This window comes from Hemicordylus capensis, chromosome 5 (genome assembly GCF_027244095.1).
Source record: "Hemicordylus capensis ecotype Gifberg chromosome 5, rHemCap1.1.pri, whole genome shotgun sequence".
NCBI classification, from domain to species: Eukaryota; Metazoa; Chordata; class Lepidosauria; order Squamata; family Cordylidae; genus Hemicordylus; species Hemicordylus capensis.
The window spans coordinates 151,566,063-151,580,762 of NC_069661.1; the positions used below are offsets into that span (position 1 = coordinate 151,566,063).

The 14,700-nt window shown below is 42.8% G+C and overlaps 1 protein-coding gene across 9 annotated transcripts in view; it reads left to right on the plus strand.

Annotated features, from left to right (window-relative positions):
• KMT2E (lysine methyltransferase 2E (inactive)) overlaps positions 1–14,700 on the plus strand; it is a 95,547-nt gene that overhangs the window by 35,885 nt on the left and 44,962 nt on the right. For 7 of the 9 annotated variants that reach the window (XM_053257403.1, XM_053257402.1, XM_053257404.1 and 4 more), the window contains 3 exons: positions 1,455–1,493; positions 8,204–8,260; positions 9,915–10,124. In XM_053257403.1, coding sequence (XP_053113378.1) covers positions 1,455–1,493; positions 8,204–8,260; positions 9,915–10,124 — 306 coding nt within the window. The remainder of the gene's footprint in view (positions 1–1,454; positions 1,494–8,203; positions 8,261–9,914; positions 10,125–14,700) is intronic. The other 2 variants (XM_053257405.1, XM_053257408.1) reach the window with 1 other exon arrangement.

Here is a 14,700-nt window from a genome sequence, read left to right on the forward strand (position 1 = left end):
TTCCAGAGAAGTGGGGTAGCAACCGAGAAGGCCTTTTCACAGGTCCTAGCACCCTGAACCTCTTGGAAATTGGGGACCGACAAAAGGGCCATCTGAACAGATCTGACCGGACAGGATGTAACTGGATGGGAGAGGCGGGTCTGTAGGTAGACAGGTGCCAAACCCCACAAGGCTTTGAAGGTCAAAACCAGGACCTTATATTGAACTCGGTAGCGAATAGGCAACCAGTGCAATGACTGCAGGAGAGGTGTTACCCTGTCATATTTTCTGGCACCCATAAGTAAACGAGCTGCTGCATTCTGGACCTATTGTAGCTTTCCGATTGTCCTCAAAGGTAACCCTAGATAGAGGGCATTACGATAATCTAGGCGGGAGATAACAAGGGCATGGGTCACTGTCATTAATGCTTGCCGATCAAGGTAAGGGCTTAATTGACCTTAACAGCTTCCAGGCATCGAGTAAGCGCAGAAACAGCACCTCCAGAATAGTCTGGGAGTTGGGGCAGCAGGGTCATTTTTGCTTCATTTGGAGAATTTAGGAAGCTGCCTTATACTGAGCATCCTACTAAGTCTATAAGAGTTACTACTACTCACCTAGTCACGATTGGTGGCCAAGAATTAGAAGCAGGTGAGAGAAGAATTATTAATATACAGGAGTGGCTGAATAGAAGTGGGGTGGTGGTGGTGGTGGTGGTTGTTGCCTGAGACTTTCATGGCAGCATGCGCTGTCGGCTTTTCCTCTGGATTCTTCTGGGCTGCCAGCTACTGCTTCTTCCTTCCTTCTTCCCCTCCCACAGCACAGCTTCAACATAGCTTCGTGAGGCGATCTAAAGGGAGTGTGTCTCTTCTCATGTGCCTATTTTTCCTCCTTCTACACATAGGTTCCCCCATCTCCTCCTCTCACTACAGTGGTGCGGGGTTAAAGGGAGACTCGTTTGGACCCTTTCAGCTGGCTATTGCTTACTCCTCCCCTCCTCCCTCTTGCAGTGTTAATGTGGTTCCTGTGTGTCCTTGTGCTGCTGCAGGGGAGGATAAAATGGGACTCACTCAGACTCTCCTCGGCCAGCTGTTGCTTGCTCCTTTGAGCTGCTAGGAACATCTTCTGTACTTCAAGCGCTGCTGAAGTCACCACTGACTTCAGAGGTGGCAGTTTTTAAAAAAAAGCAATCACTCCCTTCAACCTCAAAGCAGCTGGGAAAGTTTCTAGGCAGTTGTGTGAGGCCTGGTCCACAATAATACTGAATAAGTCATATTCAGAAAACTCAGTGTTGGTAAAAACATACACAGATATGAAGGAAAATTTCTGTCCATTCCTTTTCATAATGCCATGTAACTTCTCTCTCTCTTCTGTAATATTCAGGTTTTTGAGATGAACTGTAACTGTCTGTTTTTCTTTATAGAGCATCTGTTTTAATCTTAAATACTCTTAAAATGACAATTGTATATTTATTTCAGGCTTTTCGTGAAGGTTCTAGAAAATCTTCAAGAGTTAAGGTAAACAAATATGTTTAAATGCTTGCTGCTATCAATTTCATAATTGTCTTATATTATGAACAACATATTCAGTAATGCTCATGATAGAAAAATGAAGAATCATTGGGCTGGCTCACACATGCATGTTGTTCACTTTGATTGCAGCTTTGTTTGTGGTAAATGATACAGCACATATCAATCACCATAGACAGAACGTTTGCCCCTTTAGTATAATCGAAAAGACAATATCTTCTAATGGAGACAATCCCACATACTTAGCTATAACTCCATTATTAAGTTATATATGTGCATGTGTGAACCCACCCTGCCTATTGCTGCAATGTATTAATGGGGTGAGGGGCGGGAGGGGGATGACACTTAATGTTATAGTTTTTCTTAGTTGGGTGGTGGTGTATTGGGTCCCTTTGGAAACATGGCTTCTTCTGTGAGAGCATATGAGGACTATGTACTATATGAAATAGATCAGGGGTTCCCAACATGTGGTACTCCAGATGTTACTGGAGTACAACTCCCATCATCCCCAGCCACAGATTATGGGAGTTGTAGTTCTGCAGCTTCTGAAGTACTACGGGTTGGGAACCCCTGAAACAGATGATCCTATGTGATCTTTGAGGTGATCGATATTCCTTCACAAATTGAATTGTGCACCTGCACAGTAACCCCTACAGAAGAATTCCAAAGCCCCTTGAGCCGCTCATGAGCTCATCGAATCATGCACAGGGCGCATCTGTTATTTTTAGCAGGAGAGTGCATTCTCAGTTCCTTCTCGACCATCGCGGTGTTTACCCCAGGAAGGATTCGCTCCATTTAAAAAAACTTTCAAGAAGTGTGCTACTTGTAAGGGGATGCCACCTTGATTTGACAGGCATGAGAAATGCTTAATTTGCCTGGGATCCTGTTCATGATTTTTCCAGTTCATCTTCATCACAGCCAGCATCTCTGCCCATGCTGCCAGTTTTGGCAAATTCAGTGAAACCATCCTGGGACACACCATCAGATTCCACCTCTACATCAAAAAGACTAGAAAGTCTATGCAGAATTCAGGAAGATTCATGCCCCTTCCTCTTTAAACATCCTCTGCCAAATTCGTTGTTAGTAGATTGTGCCGTTAGCAACGTCAGGCAAAAAACACTCAGCCCCAGTGGATAAAGGAGGCAGGAAGCTGGATGCCATGGGATGAAGATTTTACTTCACTTCTTGTTTGTCCATCAAAATAGCCAGCTACATGGCCTGCATGACAAAGAGGCCTACTCTGTTTGAGACAGCTTGAAGGATGACCTTAAGAATGTGCCAGTGGAGTTTTATAACAGGTTCAAGACAGCCCTCAACAAGTCTGCTGACATCACAAGGCAGCATTTAAGTACAGCCAAGTATCTGAAGGAGACTGAGTCTTGTGCCATCACAGGTGTAGTGTCTCTTCGAAAGAATGCATGGCTTCAGTTGGCCTCCCTTTTAGGCTGACAGGAAGAATAAGATAGAAAACCTACCATTTGAGGAAGAAGGTCTTTTTAGCACCCAAACTGATGAGACTGTGGAAAAAAATGAAAGTCAGGCAATATAGCAAGAATTTTCACTTCCATCCCATCATAACCCTCCTACTCACAGAAGTTCAAATCATATTGTGGACAAAGTTTTTCCAATATAAGCCCGCTGACAGGAGAGATAATAATCTTTCAGATACAACTCAAAGAAACCATATCCCCAAAGGCAAAGACAGCAGCAGATATTGAAAGTGCAAGACCAATTGAAACAGACTCTTTGATGCCTTAGCCCACAAAGTGCCTCGAGACCTCTCCCATCCAACTCTCACCCTTTTCCCATGCTTGGCGTCCCATAACCGGGTGCATGGGTGTTGAGCATTATAACAGGTTATGCCACAGAATTTATCAGCCTCCCTGTTTTTTTCAGGCATAAAATTCACTCATTCAACTCCTACTTAAGAAAAAGAAGTTCTGGATCATGATCCATTGCACTCATAAGAATGGGTTCTGTGCCTGCGCGGGACCGTTTGGGCAAAATTGACTAGTTCCTTGAAGCACTTAAGCCCACTCCCTGCATTTGGCACACTTGCTCAGTTTGGGCGGGCTAGCGTTCTCTCCCCAGTTCCTTTCTGACTGCTTTTGTGTCGGCACCTCGGACAGTGAGCTCCTCGGATTGGAACAGTTTATGTGGAAACAACAACAACAACAAAAATCTCAGTTATCACTTTTTCCTCAACATGGACTGAACCAGACTATTCTCTTTCTCACATTTAAAGTTTAGTTGAACGGACTATTGAGCGACTTTTCTCAGCTTTGACTCAGAACGGACTTTCTACTACAATACTTGAATACTATATTTTTCTTCCATTATGGATAAGAAAAAGTCCTTTAAATGATGTCTCCACTGCAATGCCAAACTCCCGTCAGCAGATGACCACAGCCTTTGTTTACTATGTTTGGGGGAGGAACATAACACCTCCATGTGTAAAATTTTGCCTTACGTTCTCCTACCAAATCAGAAAAAATAGAGCCCTGTTCCCCAGCACACCGCTACCCAGGTCTTCGGCTGGCATTCCCATACCATCAACACTGGATAAGATATTGAAGTCGATACCAGGCTTGGTGTTCAGATCTGCACAGTCTAAAACCTCAACACAAACCGCCACGGTGTCAGTCTCAGAGCATAGTTTAAATTTAAAACACCGAAACCACCCTCTGACCCGTCCCATCGTAAGCGGCATAAGTCTCGGCATCGGATGACTAGCAGAAATAGTGACCAGATGAAACGTTGTCGAGCTTCTGTTGCTTCAAGTTTGTAAGGTATAGTAGAACTTGGTGAGAGGTAGCAGAATAGAGCAGAAATCTGTGCTTTTGTGCATACAGCCTAAATTGCTTCCACTTGCTGTTGTAATTGACACAATAGATTTATTACTGTCGTTGAGGAGGATATCATTTAAGAGCCTATCCTCTAGGCAGTCAAGTTGATAGTTCTCAGGTCGGGATGGGGGAGCCTTCCGTCGTCCAGTGTTAGCAGATCATTGTGTTGCGGCAGACGCCTTTGACGGTCTGAGTGCCTGTTGAAACGATGGCTGCCGAGGCCACCATGGAGCAATCAATATACAATCTGCAGACTCTTGCAAGATTTCCCCCAGAACTCTGTTCAACAGAGGGTAAGGAGGAAAGATGTAGATAAACTTTTGACCCCAGTTGAATCGGAAGGCATCTCCTCCAGAGTTGAGGCTGACACCGGCCCCCTTGAGCAATAGTGGGAGCACTTCCTGTTCACAGATGTTGTGAACACGTCAATTTCTGGGGTCCCCCAGGCCCTGAACAGCGGTCGAAAGTATGTCAAGTTGACCTCCCATTCGTGTTGCTACAGAAAAAGTTGTGACCTGCTGAGATGATCTGCAAAGGTGTTTTCCACACCTTCTATGTGGATAGCAGTTAGGGTCATTCGTTTAACTATGGCCCAGTTCCAAATTTGCAGTCTTAGCATGCAAAGGGAGCTGGAGATTGTCCCTCCTTGGTGGTTTAGATAGGCGAGCGCCATCTTATTGACTAGACTGATTTGAACCACCTTACCCATCAGCGACAGTTGGAAGGACTTGAGGGCCTGGTATATTGCCAGCAGCTCTAAAAGGTTAATGTGCATCTGGTGCTGGCCTGGAGATCACAGGCCCTGTGTGTGAAGATCCCCGCAATGGGTTCCCAAGCCTTGCAGGGAAACATCCGTTGTAACCCAGTCCAATGGTTGAGGTACTTGAAAGGGGATTCCTGTCAGGAGATTGGCTTCCTTTGTCCACCACTGGAGTGACACCAGGATCATGTCTGGGATCATCATCAGCATTTGAGCACTGTCCAGGTTGGTTCTGAAAACTGAAAGAAACCAGAGCTGCAGCCATTGCAGACGAAGTTTGGCAAAGGGCACCGTGGAGTTGCATGACAGCATGAGGCCCAGCAGCTTCTGTATCTTGTGAGCCTTCTGTCTGGGATGTTCCATGAAGACGTATATCAGGTCTCTGATGCGCAAGAAGTGCTCCATGGGTAGAAGTGCATTCTGTGCATCAGCATCGAGAATAGCTCCTATATAGTCTATGCGCTAAACTCACTGGCTGGAGTTTGGACTTTGACCAGTTGACCTGGATGCCTAGATCCTCCAGCAAGTTCAAAAGTGTCAAGACTTGCTAAGATGACTGATTTTCTTCTTCTTCCTGTCAGGAGCCAGTCATCGAGTAGGGGGAAATGGTCAGTCCCTGCGACCGGAGGTGCGCTATAATCACGGTCATGCATTTCATAAATACACAAGGAGCTGTTGCCAGACCAAATGGGAGGATGTTGTACTGATAGATGTGGTGGCCCACCGTGAATCTGATGTACTGTCTGTGATTGTGCTGGATTCCAATGTGGAAATACACTTCTCGGAGATCCAGCATCATGAACCACTTCTCCCCATGAGGAGGAAGGATGCTCCGCAATATCACAATGCGAAACTTGTGCATGTCCACATGACAGTTCAGCTGCCGTAGATCCATGATTCATCGTAGACTCCTGTCCCATTTCTGGACCTGGAAGTATCGGGAGTAATACCCTACCACTGATCTGTCCACCAAACAGGTGATATCACCCCTTTGTTCAAGAGAGTCTGAACTTCTTCCATCAGTAGTGGGGATGCAGGTGTGTACTTGATCCTGTTGAATGATGGCAGGGTCACGAATTCTGTTGCATAGCCCAACTGATGTTACGTTGTTACATTGCATCATGTGAAGGCATGACTTGCCCGCCTGATGTTGGAAGCAGCTAAGATGAAAAGTTGTAGAGATGTCGATGGTGGGGACTTCTAGGTGAGAGAGTTTGGTGGACTAACCTCGGGATCAAAGGTGTTGCTTACCCTGGTTGGAAATCTTTTGGTGGGCACATTGTAAAGCCCTGGACTTTTGGTTAAAGTGTTCTTTGTTGAAATGTTGATACTGCTTATGGAAATCCCGCCTGTCAGTCTGTTTATAGGAATACTGTCTCCTATACTGGTGAAATTTAGAACTCTGAAACTGGTGCTTTCCTTCCAGAGAAAGGCTCTCTACTACCTATTTCCTCCTCTTCCCCTGCTCACCAGAATTATGAGCAAAATGTTGTGAGAGAGAACACACCACATTCTACTCACTCCATTGTGATCCAGACAGCTGTGGTTCCCCATCCTGCTCAGTCTATCATATGGACAACACCTATGTTTTCCACACCACTAAAGTCTCCTCTCACAGGGATCAGACTACATCTTTCACCACAACCCCCAGGTACTGAGCCTAACCTCCTGGAAGCTCAACGTTTAGACGACATCCTCCTAAATGAGAGGAAAGAATCTACAAGGCAAAACTACAAGTGCAAATGGAAAAGGTTCATACATTATGATGTTACTAAAGATTTTGTCCTTTTATACTTAGCAAATTAAAAAATTCAGGATTCTCCAATGCTTCCCTAAAGGTTCATATGGACACACTCTCTGCAAGACATCCTGGGTGTCTGTATTTTCACTGTATTCTCCCACCTGACTAAAAAGATTCCTTAAGGGGATCAATAACATGGTTCCACCATTCATATTCTATTGAACCTCTGAGTCTTTCATTAGTCCTATCCACACTTTGCGAGGCTCCATTCGGATCACTAGCCTCCTCCCTTTAAATTTCTAACTTTAAAGACTGCATTCTTGGTTGCCATTACATTGACACGGAGAGTCAGTGAACTAACAGCTCTTAGAATTGACTCCCCTTACACAAAGTTCTTTCTGGACAAAGTCATTCTAAGAACAGACCCAAAGTAGTCTCTGAATTCCATTTAAACCAAGACATAGTCTTACCTCCTTCATTATGAACCCTTCTACTCATTGGAAGAAACCGATCAACTCCCTGGACATTAGAAAATCACTGCTTTAATATATGGACAAAACTAAGACATTTAGGAAGTCTAAAAACAGTTTATCTTCTATAAGGGGAGGATGGGGTAGGTGGAAGGAACATCCTATCTCCAGACAGACTTTCGCAATGGCTCGTAGAGTTGATCTTGATAAACATTGAGTTGACATTGATAAACTTTACACAAGGTGCCAAGCTTCCTCGTAAGCATGACAGACATTTGCAAAGCGGCTACATGTTCCTCAGATCTTCCCTTTGTAAAACATTATACTGTGGACATCCGGATGCCCAACTTTGATCAGGTGGTTATAAAAAGGTGCTCTAACTTATCCTAGCACCCACAACCATTTTGCTCACTAATCACCCAATTTTTGAGGGAACATGGATCACCTCAAAGATAAACTGGTTGCTTTCTGTAACCGGTGATCTTTCTGGTGATCCATGTTCACTCACAACATTCGCATAGCCTTCCCCAATGATAGGATACTTCCAAAGTAATAATAGCTTACCTGACTTCATCCATCCAAGTTATTCGCTCTTCGAAGTGGCCAATCAGGAACTGAGGAGCCATAGAGCGCCTCATGGAGCTATGGAATTCTTCCATGGGGGTTACTGTGCAGACGCAGAACCCAATTTGTGAGTGGACCTGGATCACCAGAAAAGATCACCTTCTACAGGTAAGCAAACAGTTTTTATCAGCCCAGTGTCATTTGTTCTAAAACCATAGTTATAAGCACTCATTTTTCATCTGCTTTTGGTTATTTAAGTGGTTGAGCAGCCATTTTTTTGCACTGCTTCCAGTTTTTTTTATTTTTCCACCTTACAGAAAAAAATAATAATTCTGACTTCTGATGTTTTGAAGAAAGAGGAGGCTCAAGGAGAGGTTGGAGTTATAGACATCGTTTAGTTTTTCTTCTGAGAAGTGTGTGATATCTGTCTAACTTGCTACTTTGACTAAGTATTGAAGTCAATATTGATGGTTAGCCTAGAACCTGAATTAATGGGGAAAATAATAAAATTCCCTCAAATGAGTACTTAAGCATGACTTACAATAGGAAGTTGCCTTGCACTGAGCCAGACCATTGGTTCTTTTAGCTCGATTTTGTCTATTCTGACTAGGAGCGGCTCTCTAGGATTTCAGACAGGAGTCATTCCCAGCCCTATCTAGAGATATTAGGGATTGAACCTTCAATCTTCTGCAGGCAAAGAGATGTTCGGTCCCTATAATTTTAACTGTGTCAATGTAGTAATAGTAATAGGATTGTTCTCATGATTTTTCTGAAGATGGATCAGTTAGTTTGTTGGGTGTTTTTTTTTTTTACTTACACACACATGCACACAGTGTAGAACTGGCACCACTTATATAAGAGAACAAGTCAGTACTGGCCCTGAACTTTAGAAACCTGCACATCTCTGAAATGCACTCAAATGTAAAAATTTGATATGTAAAACAAAGCAGTTGTACACAAGGGCCTCTATATTCGCGGGGGTTCCGTTCCATGCTACAACCACAGATATGGAAACCGTGAATATCAAGTCACTGCGGCAATGGGGAATTGGGAGTTAGGTTTCCAGTCGCTGGAATACATTGAGAAAACATCAAATTTTGGCAGGGCGAATGCAGAGAGAATCTGCCTACCAGCTGCTCCTCGCAAGTTTTGCTGTGCCTCCAAATGCTGACAAATTGGCCAAAAATTGCCGTTTTTCCCCCCTTAAAAAAAAAAAAAGGAGCCATTTTGAGGCTCTGAAACATAAAATGGTGGCCGGAATTAACCTCTGCAGCCACTTCTGGCCACTCTGACCCTCAGATAAGCAAGGTTGACTCATCCCCCCCCTCCATTTCCCCCCCACATATGCTGCGGTCGGGCATCCATTACCCAACTGCTGATCCGCGAATAAAGAAACCGCAGATAACTAGGTCTGCCTATATATACACAAGTGGAGCTTTATTCTTCTGGCTATTTGATATCTATTCTATATTGAACCTTTGACACTGGCTTTTATATTGAACCTTTGACACTGTGCATTGGTATTAAATGTTCACTTGCTCTTGGAAAATATTCTGTTTGCTGTCTAGCTTCTGTAAAACAGAAAGTTTGGGATTAAACCCCATACAGGGCAGTCTGATGATTGAAAAGAGCTCCCAAAATATAGGGAGGCTGAAAACTAAGGTACAGCTAGATGAGCTGCAGGAAATATGTTTCTTTCAGATTTTCTTTAAAAAGTTAAAAGCAGCTGTGGGGAGCCCAAATCAGACAGAGGCTGCAGTGCCAAATGAAAAAGGCTAAGTCTCTTCTTAGTGTTGTTTTGCAGTTTTAAATTGTGCCCCTGGAACTGCTATTAGTCCTCTGGGCAAACATACGATTACCCAATTAAGGCCTGGAATTTCAGTGGAGGGGCAGGTCTGAGTTTCATATATTGATTTGAATTAACCAGCCATTTACTTGGCTACACATGTCAATTCTATTTTTATGTTTAGGTTTTATATATACCAAGTTACCCTAAAGCTTTTATCTTTTTTGCTAACTGTGATTTAGGGCTCAGCTCCAGAGATTGATCCTTCTGACAGTTCAAGTTTTGGATGGGAAACTAAAATCAAGGCGTGGATGGATCGTTATGAAGAAGCAAACAACAACCAATACAGCGAAGGTGTCCAGAGGGAAGCACAAAGAATAGCTTTGAGATTAGGAAATGGAGATGATAAAAAAGAAGTTATCACAAATACTATCTTCAAACCTCCAGTAGAGGTAAATGGAAGTATAATGAAAGAAACATCTGAAGAAAGTAGCACTAAAATCTTGCACTTCCTCAAACAGAAACATGGTTTACTATGCTGGATGCCACATCTTCCTCTTTTCTTGAAGATTTATAAAGTTTTTAGTATAGGGCAGTCTTTCCTTGTTCAATTATTGAATTTAAATTCTGAAATACTCAACAGTGAACGAGGACCAGCTTGTTGCCTGTCATAAGCATCAACATACAGTATTACCTTTTTTCAAATTATTTATAGAAAAGTAATTTAACTGTAATATCAGTATAAATGTGTTTTGCAGCATTCTTAGCCCTTTCGAATATATTGTTTAAACTTAATATTAGAAGTCTAAATTATTCTGTCTATCCACAGAATAGTTGCATTGCAAGCTTTAACCAAAATTAAATTCCCTCAGTGGCTTGCTAAAGTCTTATCTCTGAAGGGAACATATATAGTGATAATGAGTAGATAAGCACTGAGTAAACCTAGAGAACTAAGACTGACAACATGGTATTGGTTAAGTGTCCAGTATTCTTTTTTTAAAACATACTTTATATAGTGTATTACTCTATATAGATAGATTTTAAAAATTTAAGGCCAACATTCAGCATTTGAAAATTGTCCTGTGCACAAGACAGAACCATATATTGTGAAGTGGTTTCTGGAATGAGCTTCGTTCTGCCGTCAGTAAGCTGTTCAGCTGCTTAGTCTAGCCAATCTACAATTTAGTGCCATCTTTTTAGGCTCCTCTTAGATATAAGGAAACAGCTTCCTGTGAAATTTTTAATTTAATAGAAATAAGAGTTGCTGTTAACTGTTGTTTCTTATTTTCTGGGAAACAGTTTAATGATTGTATTGCCTCAGAATCAGATTTGCACTCTCTCCCCCTCCACTGTTAACTTCAGTGGACCTTTACACCTGTATTCTGATGCAGTTATCCCAGTTATCACTTCAGACAAATTTTGAAGTAAGCATTGAATCAGTTGCATATTTCTTCTGAAATATATGTAAGTATCCCGTTACAGAATGGAACAAAATAATATTTGTAAAAAGACAAGCATGTTTCAAAACAACAACAACTGATGCAACAGGTTATTGATAGCAGTAACATATTTGATGAAAAGTCATGGGTACTTTTGTAATGAGTGAATATAGGTTTCTAGATCAATAAAAAATTAATTGGCCTGTTAACCTAGGTAGACTGCCTCTTTTCTAAAAACAATCGATTTGGATCGTGATCCGTTGAATGCATTAGAATCGGTTGCGCCTGCACAAAAGCTTCTCGATGTAGAGTACCACAGCTCCTTTTCAGCGCTTGTGCCCCACCCCATGTGGCTATTTAAGGTGGAAGGAAGTGCCAGTACTTCAGTTCCTTTACAACCACTGTAGCAATTGGTTCCTCTGTCACTATGGCTCCTTCGTACTGGTTCCTTACTTCATTGAGAGTATTTTTTTAAAAAAATAAATAAATTATCGGTTATTTGGACTTTGAACTGCTTTTCAAAGACGTGAGTAATCCCTACTGCTAAGGTGAAAGATTGGACTAATTTTAAGGCTTGATCTGGAAACTGAGCGCGGACAATGGCAATGGACCATCCCAAATGCTTAGATAAGAGAATAGAAAAAAAGACTTTCAGGTGCTGTTCCAGTGATTTGAACTTACCCTCACAAGACGGGCATGACTTGTGTTTGCTGTGTTTGGGGGAGGCTCACGTTACCTCCACTTGTAAAGTTTGTCAGTCGTTCTCGAAGCAGAAGTAACTGGGAACTTCGTCTGAGGGCGGCGTTATACGACAGTGTGTTAAGTCTCCCTGGCCCGTCATTGAAGGAAGTTGGATTGAGGGCTGAAGTTCTATCCCAGTCTAGCAGTCTAAATCCTTGATATTGGTATTTAAGTCTCCCAAGACACCGAAGCGACCTTGAAACAAAATGGCGATCCTTCGGAGCCTGCCAAAAAGAATAAAAAATTCTCGGCATCCCCTACTTTGGCGCAAGAGGTAGTTTTTGTTTCGGTGTTGGCCATTGACACCAAGTGGCTTGGCGCCTAGATGTTGTGCCTGCTTCCACTGTCGAGTTCAAGCTCCAAGCTCAACATTGAAGGAGCTTATTGTGCCATCAACGTCAGCACATCCAATCTTGACTCTGGGACCTTGGACACTGAAGCCACTACCGCCACCAGTATCAAAGCCAGGTCTGGTACCGAGAGTGCTTTCCTTGTCCCCGGCATCGATTCCTATAAGATGCCAATCGACACCGAAAGCCAAGGCACCGGCCTCAGCGTTGAATACTCCAGTACTAGGTGATACTGTAACGCCTTGGTGTCTAGTTCCAACTGTTTTCGAAGTCGCAAGGATGATAATTGCAGGATGATAATCATAATGATGGACCAACTGCATTGGATCCTAATACAGCCCAATCTTTGTTACTGATGCAAGACTCTGCTGCTACTATTCCTTCAACTTTCAGGGGTTTCCCACAGTCTGAGGAGCAAGAGACTCATCCTCCATCAACAAAACCTGCTCCTGCACCATTCTACGTTCCTCTCGTACTGGTACATTTGGCCAAACCTCTCCAGAGTTAGCATGACTATCGATGTAGTGCTGGATGATGGGCCCCTCAGGTCGGATGGTACTCAACGTGCTACTGAGGAGGAGCTGAGGATCTCTCAGAGTACCGATGGTGTTTATGACGCAGTTAGATTAAAGCCAAATCTAGTGGCTGATGTTGCCATGCGGGAAAAGAAAATCCGAAGCTGTAAAGACAGAATTGCAGTGGGAATGTGAAACATAAGAAGCATGAATATGGGAAAGCTCGACACAGTGAAAGATTAAATGAATCGACTACAGATTGACATCTTGGGCATCAGTGAATTAAAATGGACTGGAATAGGACACTTTCAGTCAGAAAATCATACCGTTTACTACTTAGGACACGAAAAACAAAGGAGGAACAGTGTTGCTTTCATAGTCAGGAAGGATATAGCTATCTATCTATCTATCTAACACATTTTTATACCGGCCAAAACGCAAGTTCTCTGGGCGGTTTTAAAACAACCAATAAAAAGATCAACACATTTCAACAATTAAAATTTTAAATGTTAATTATTAAAATACAATTAAAACAATATCTAATTAAAAGCCTGGGTGAACAGATGCATCTTTAAAGACTTTTAAAAAGCTGTCAGAGATGGGGAGGCTCTTATTTCACTAGGGAGTGCATTCCAAAGCCTCGGGGCAGCAATGGAGAAGGCCCGTCCCCGAGTACCTACCAGACGAGCCAGTGGCAATTGCAGACAAACCTCTCCAGATCATCTTAATGGGTGGTGTGGTTCATAGCAAAGACGAAATTATCTTAAATACCAAGGGCCCAAGCTGTTTAGGGCTTTATAAGCTATAATCTATAATGACAGTACTTGGGGTACAATGCAGTCAGTGACCAACTAATATCAATTAGATTTCATGGACAACCCTTTAACGTGTCAGTTCCAGTAGCAGAAGAGGAAGTTGATGAGTTTTATGCTCAAGTTCAGTCTGAAATTGACAACATGCAAACAAGATGTGCTGGTGGTGGTTGGAGACGGGAATGCCAAACCAGAATTTTCATTCGAGGTACAAATGACCAGGCTCAAACTATCATACTTCGGACATATTATGTGAAGACCCAGCTCCCTTGAGAAGTCCATAATGTTGGAAAGTTGAAGGAAAGAGGACGACCAGCAGCAAGGTTGATGGACTCGATAACAACAGCAATGAATGCGACACTGAGAGACTATAAAGGCCAAGTTGAAGACGGATCATCCTGGAGAGAATCTATCTATGTGGTAATGATTGGATTCCAGAAACAGAATCCTCTAGCAAAGGCTTATGCTCAGGGTCTTCCTGTGTGTACTCTGACTGGTGGGGATGCCTCTTTGCCTAAACAACCACTGGTGCTGATGGCGGGAGTGACAACACAAACTTTACCAATTGTGACAACTAGTGCAGTAATGCAAACCTTAACAATCTTACCACCACCAGGTCCCATTTTAGCTACTAAACAGACTCAGACTAGAGGGTACCAACTCCATTCAGTTATCCAAACAGATCCATGGGAACTGATACTGACTGGACCTTCTCAGCCAGCTCCAACAGATTAGCAGCCTCATTCTTCACTGGTTCCTTCAGAGCAAAGTCATTCAAAGTCATTTAGAATCTGATACAGTGACAATGCATCAAGATCTCTCTCCTGATGTGGCAACACTAACACATGTTTCCCCAACTGAAGAAATGAAAGCCTATTACGTCCATCTAAAAGAAATGGCTACTGCGCTGGGCCTAGATCTTAAGTCTCAGTTAGCTACTGTCAATGACCCAGTTTACAACTTTATGGCTAAGTCCATGTCAGTGCAACCGGTGGCCTTGCCGCTTTTGCTAGTAATCTCCAAACATCTAAAAGACTTGAGGTCCTTTATACGGTACAAGAACAGGATAACACCTACCTTTTGAAACACCTATCTCCCTCATTATAGATTGCACAACATCTACAAGATCAGGTGGACGCCACACCAATCTTGACAAAAAGGGCCAAAAGTT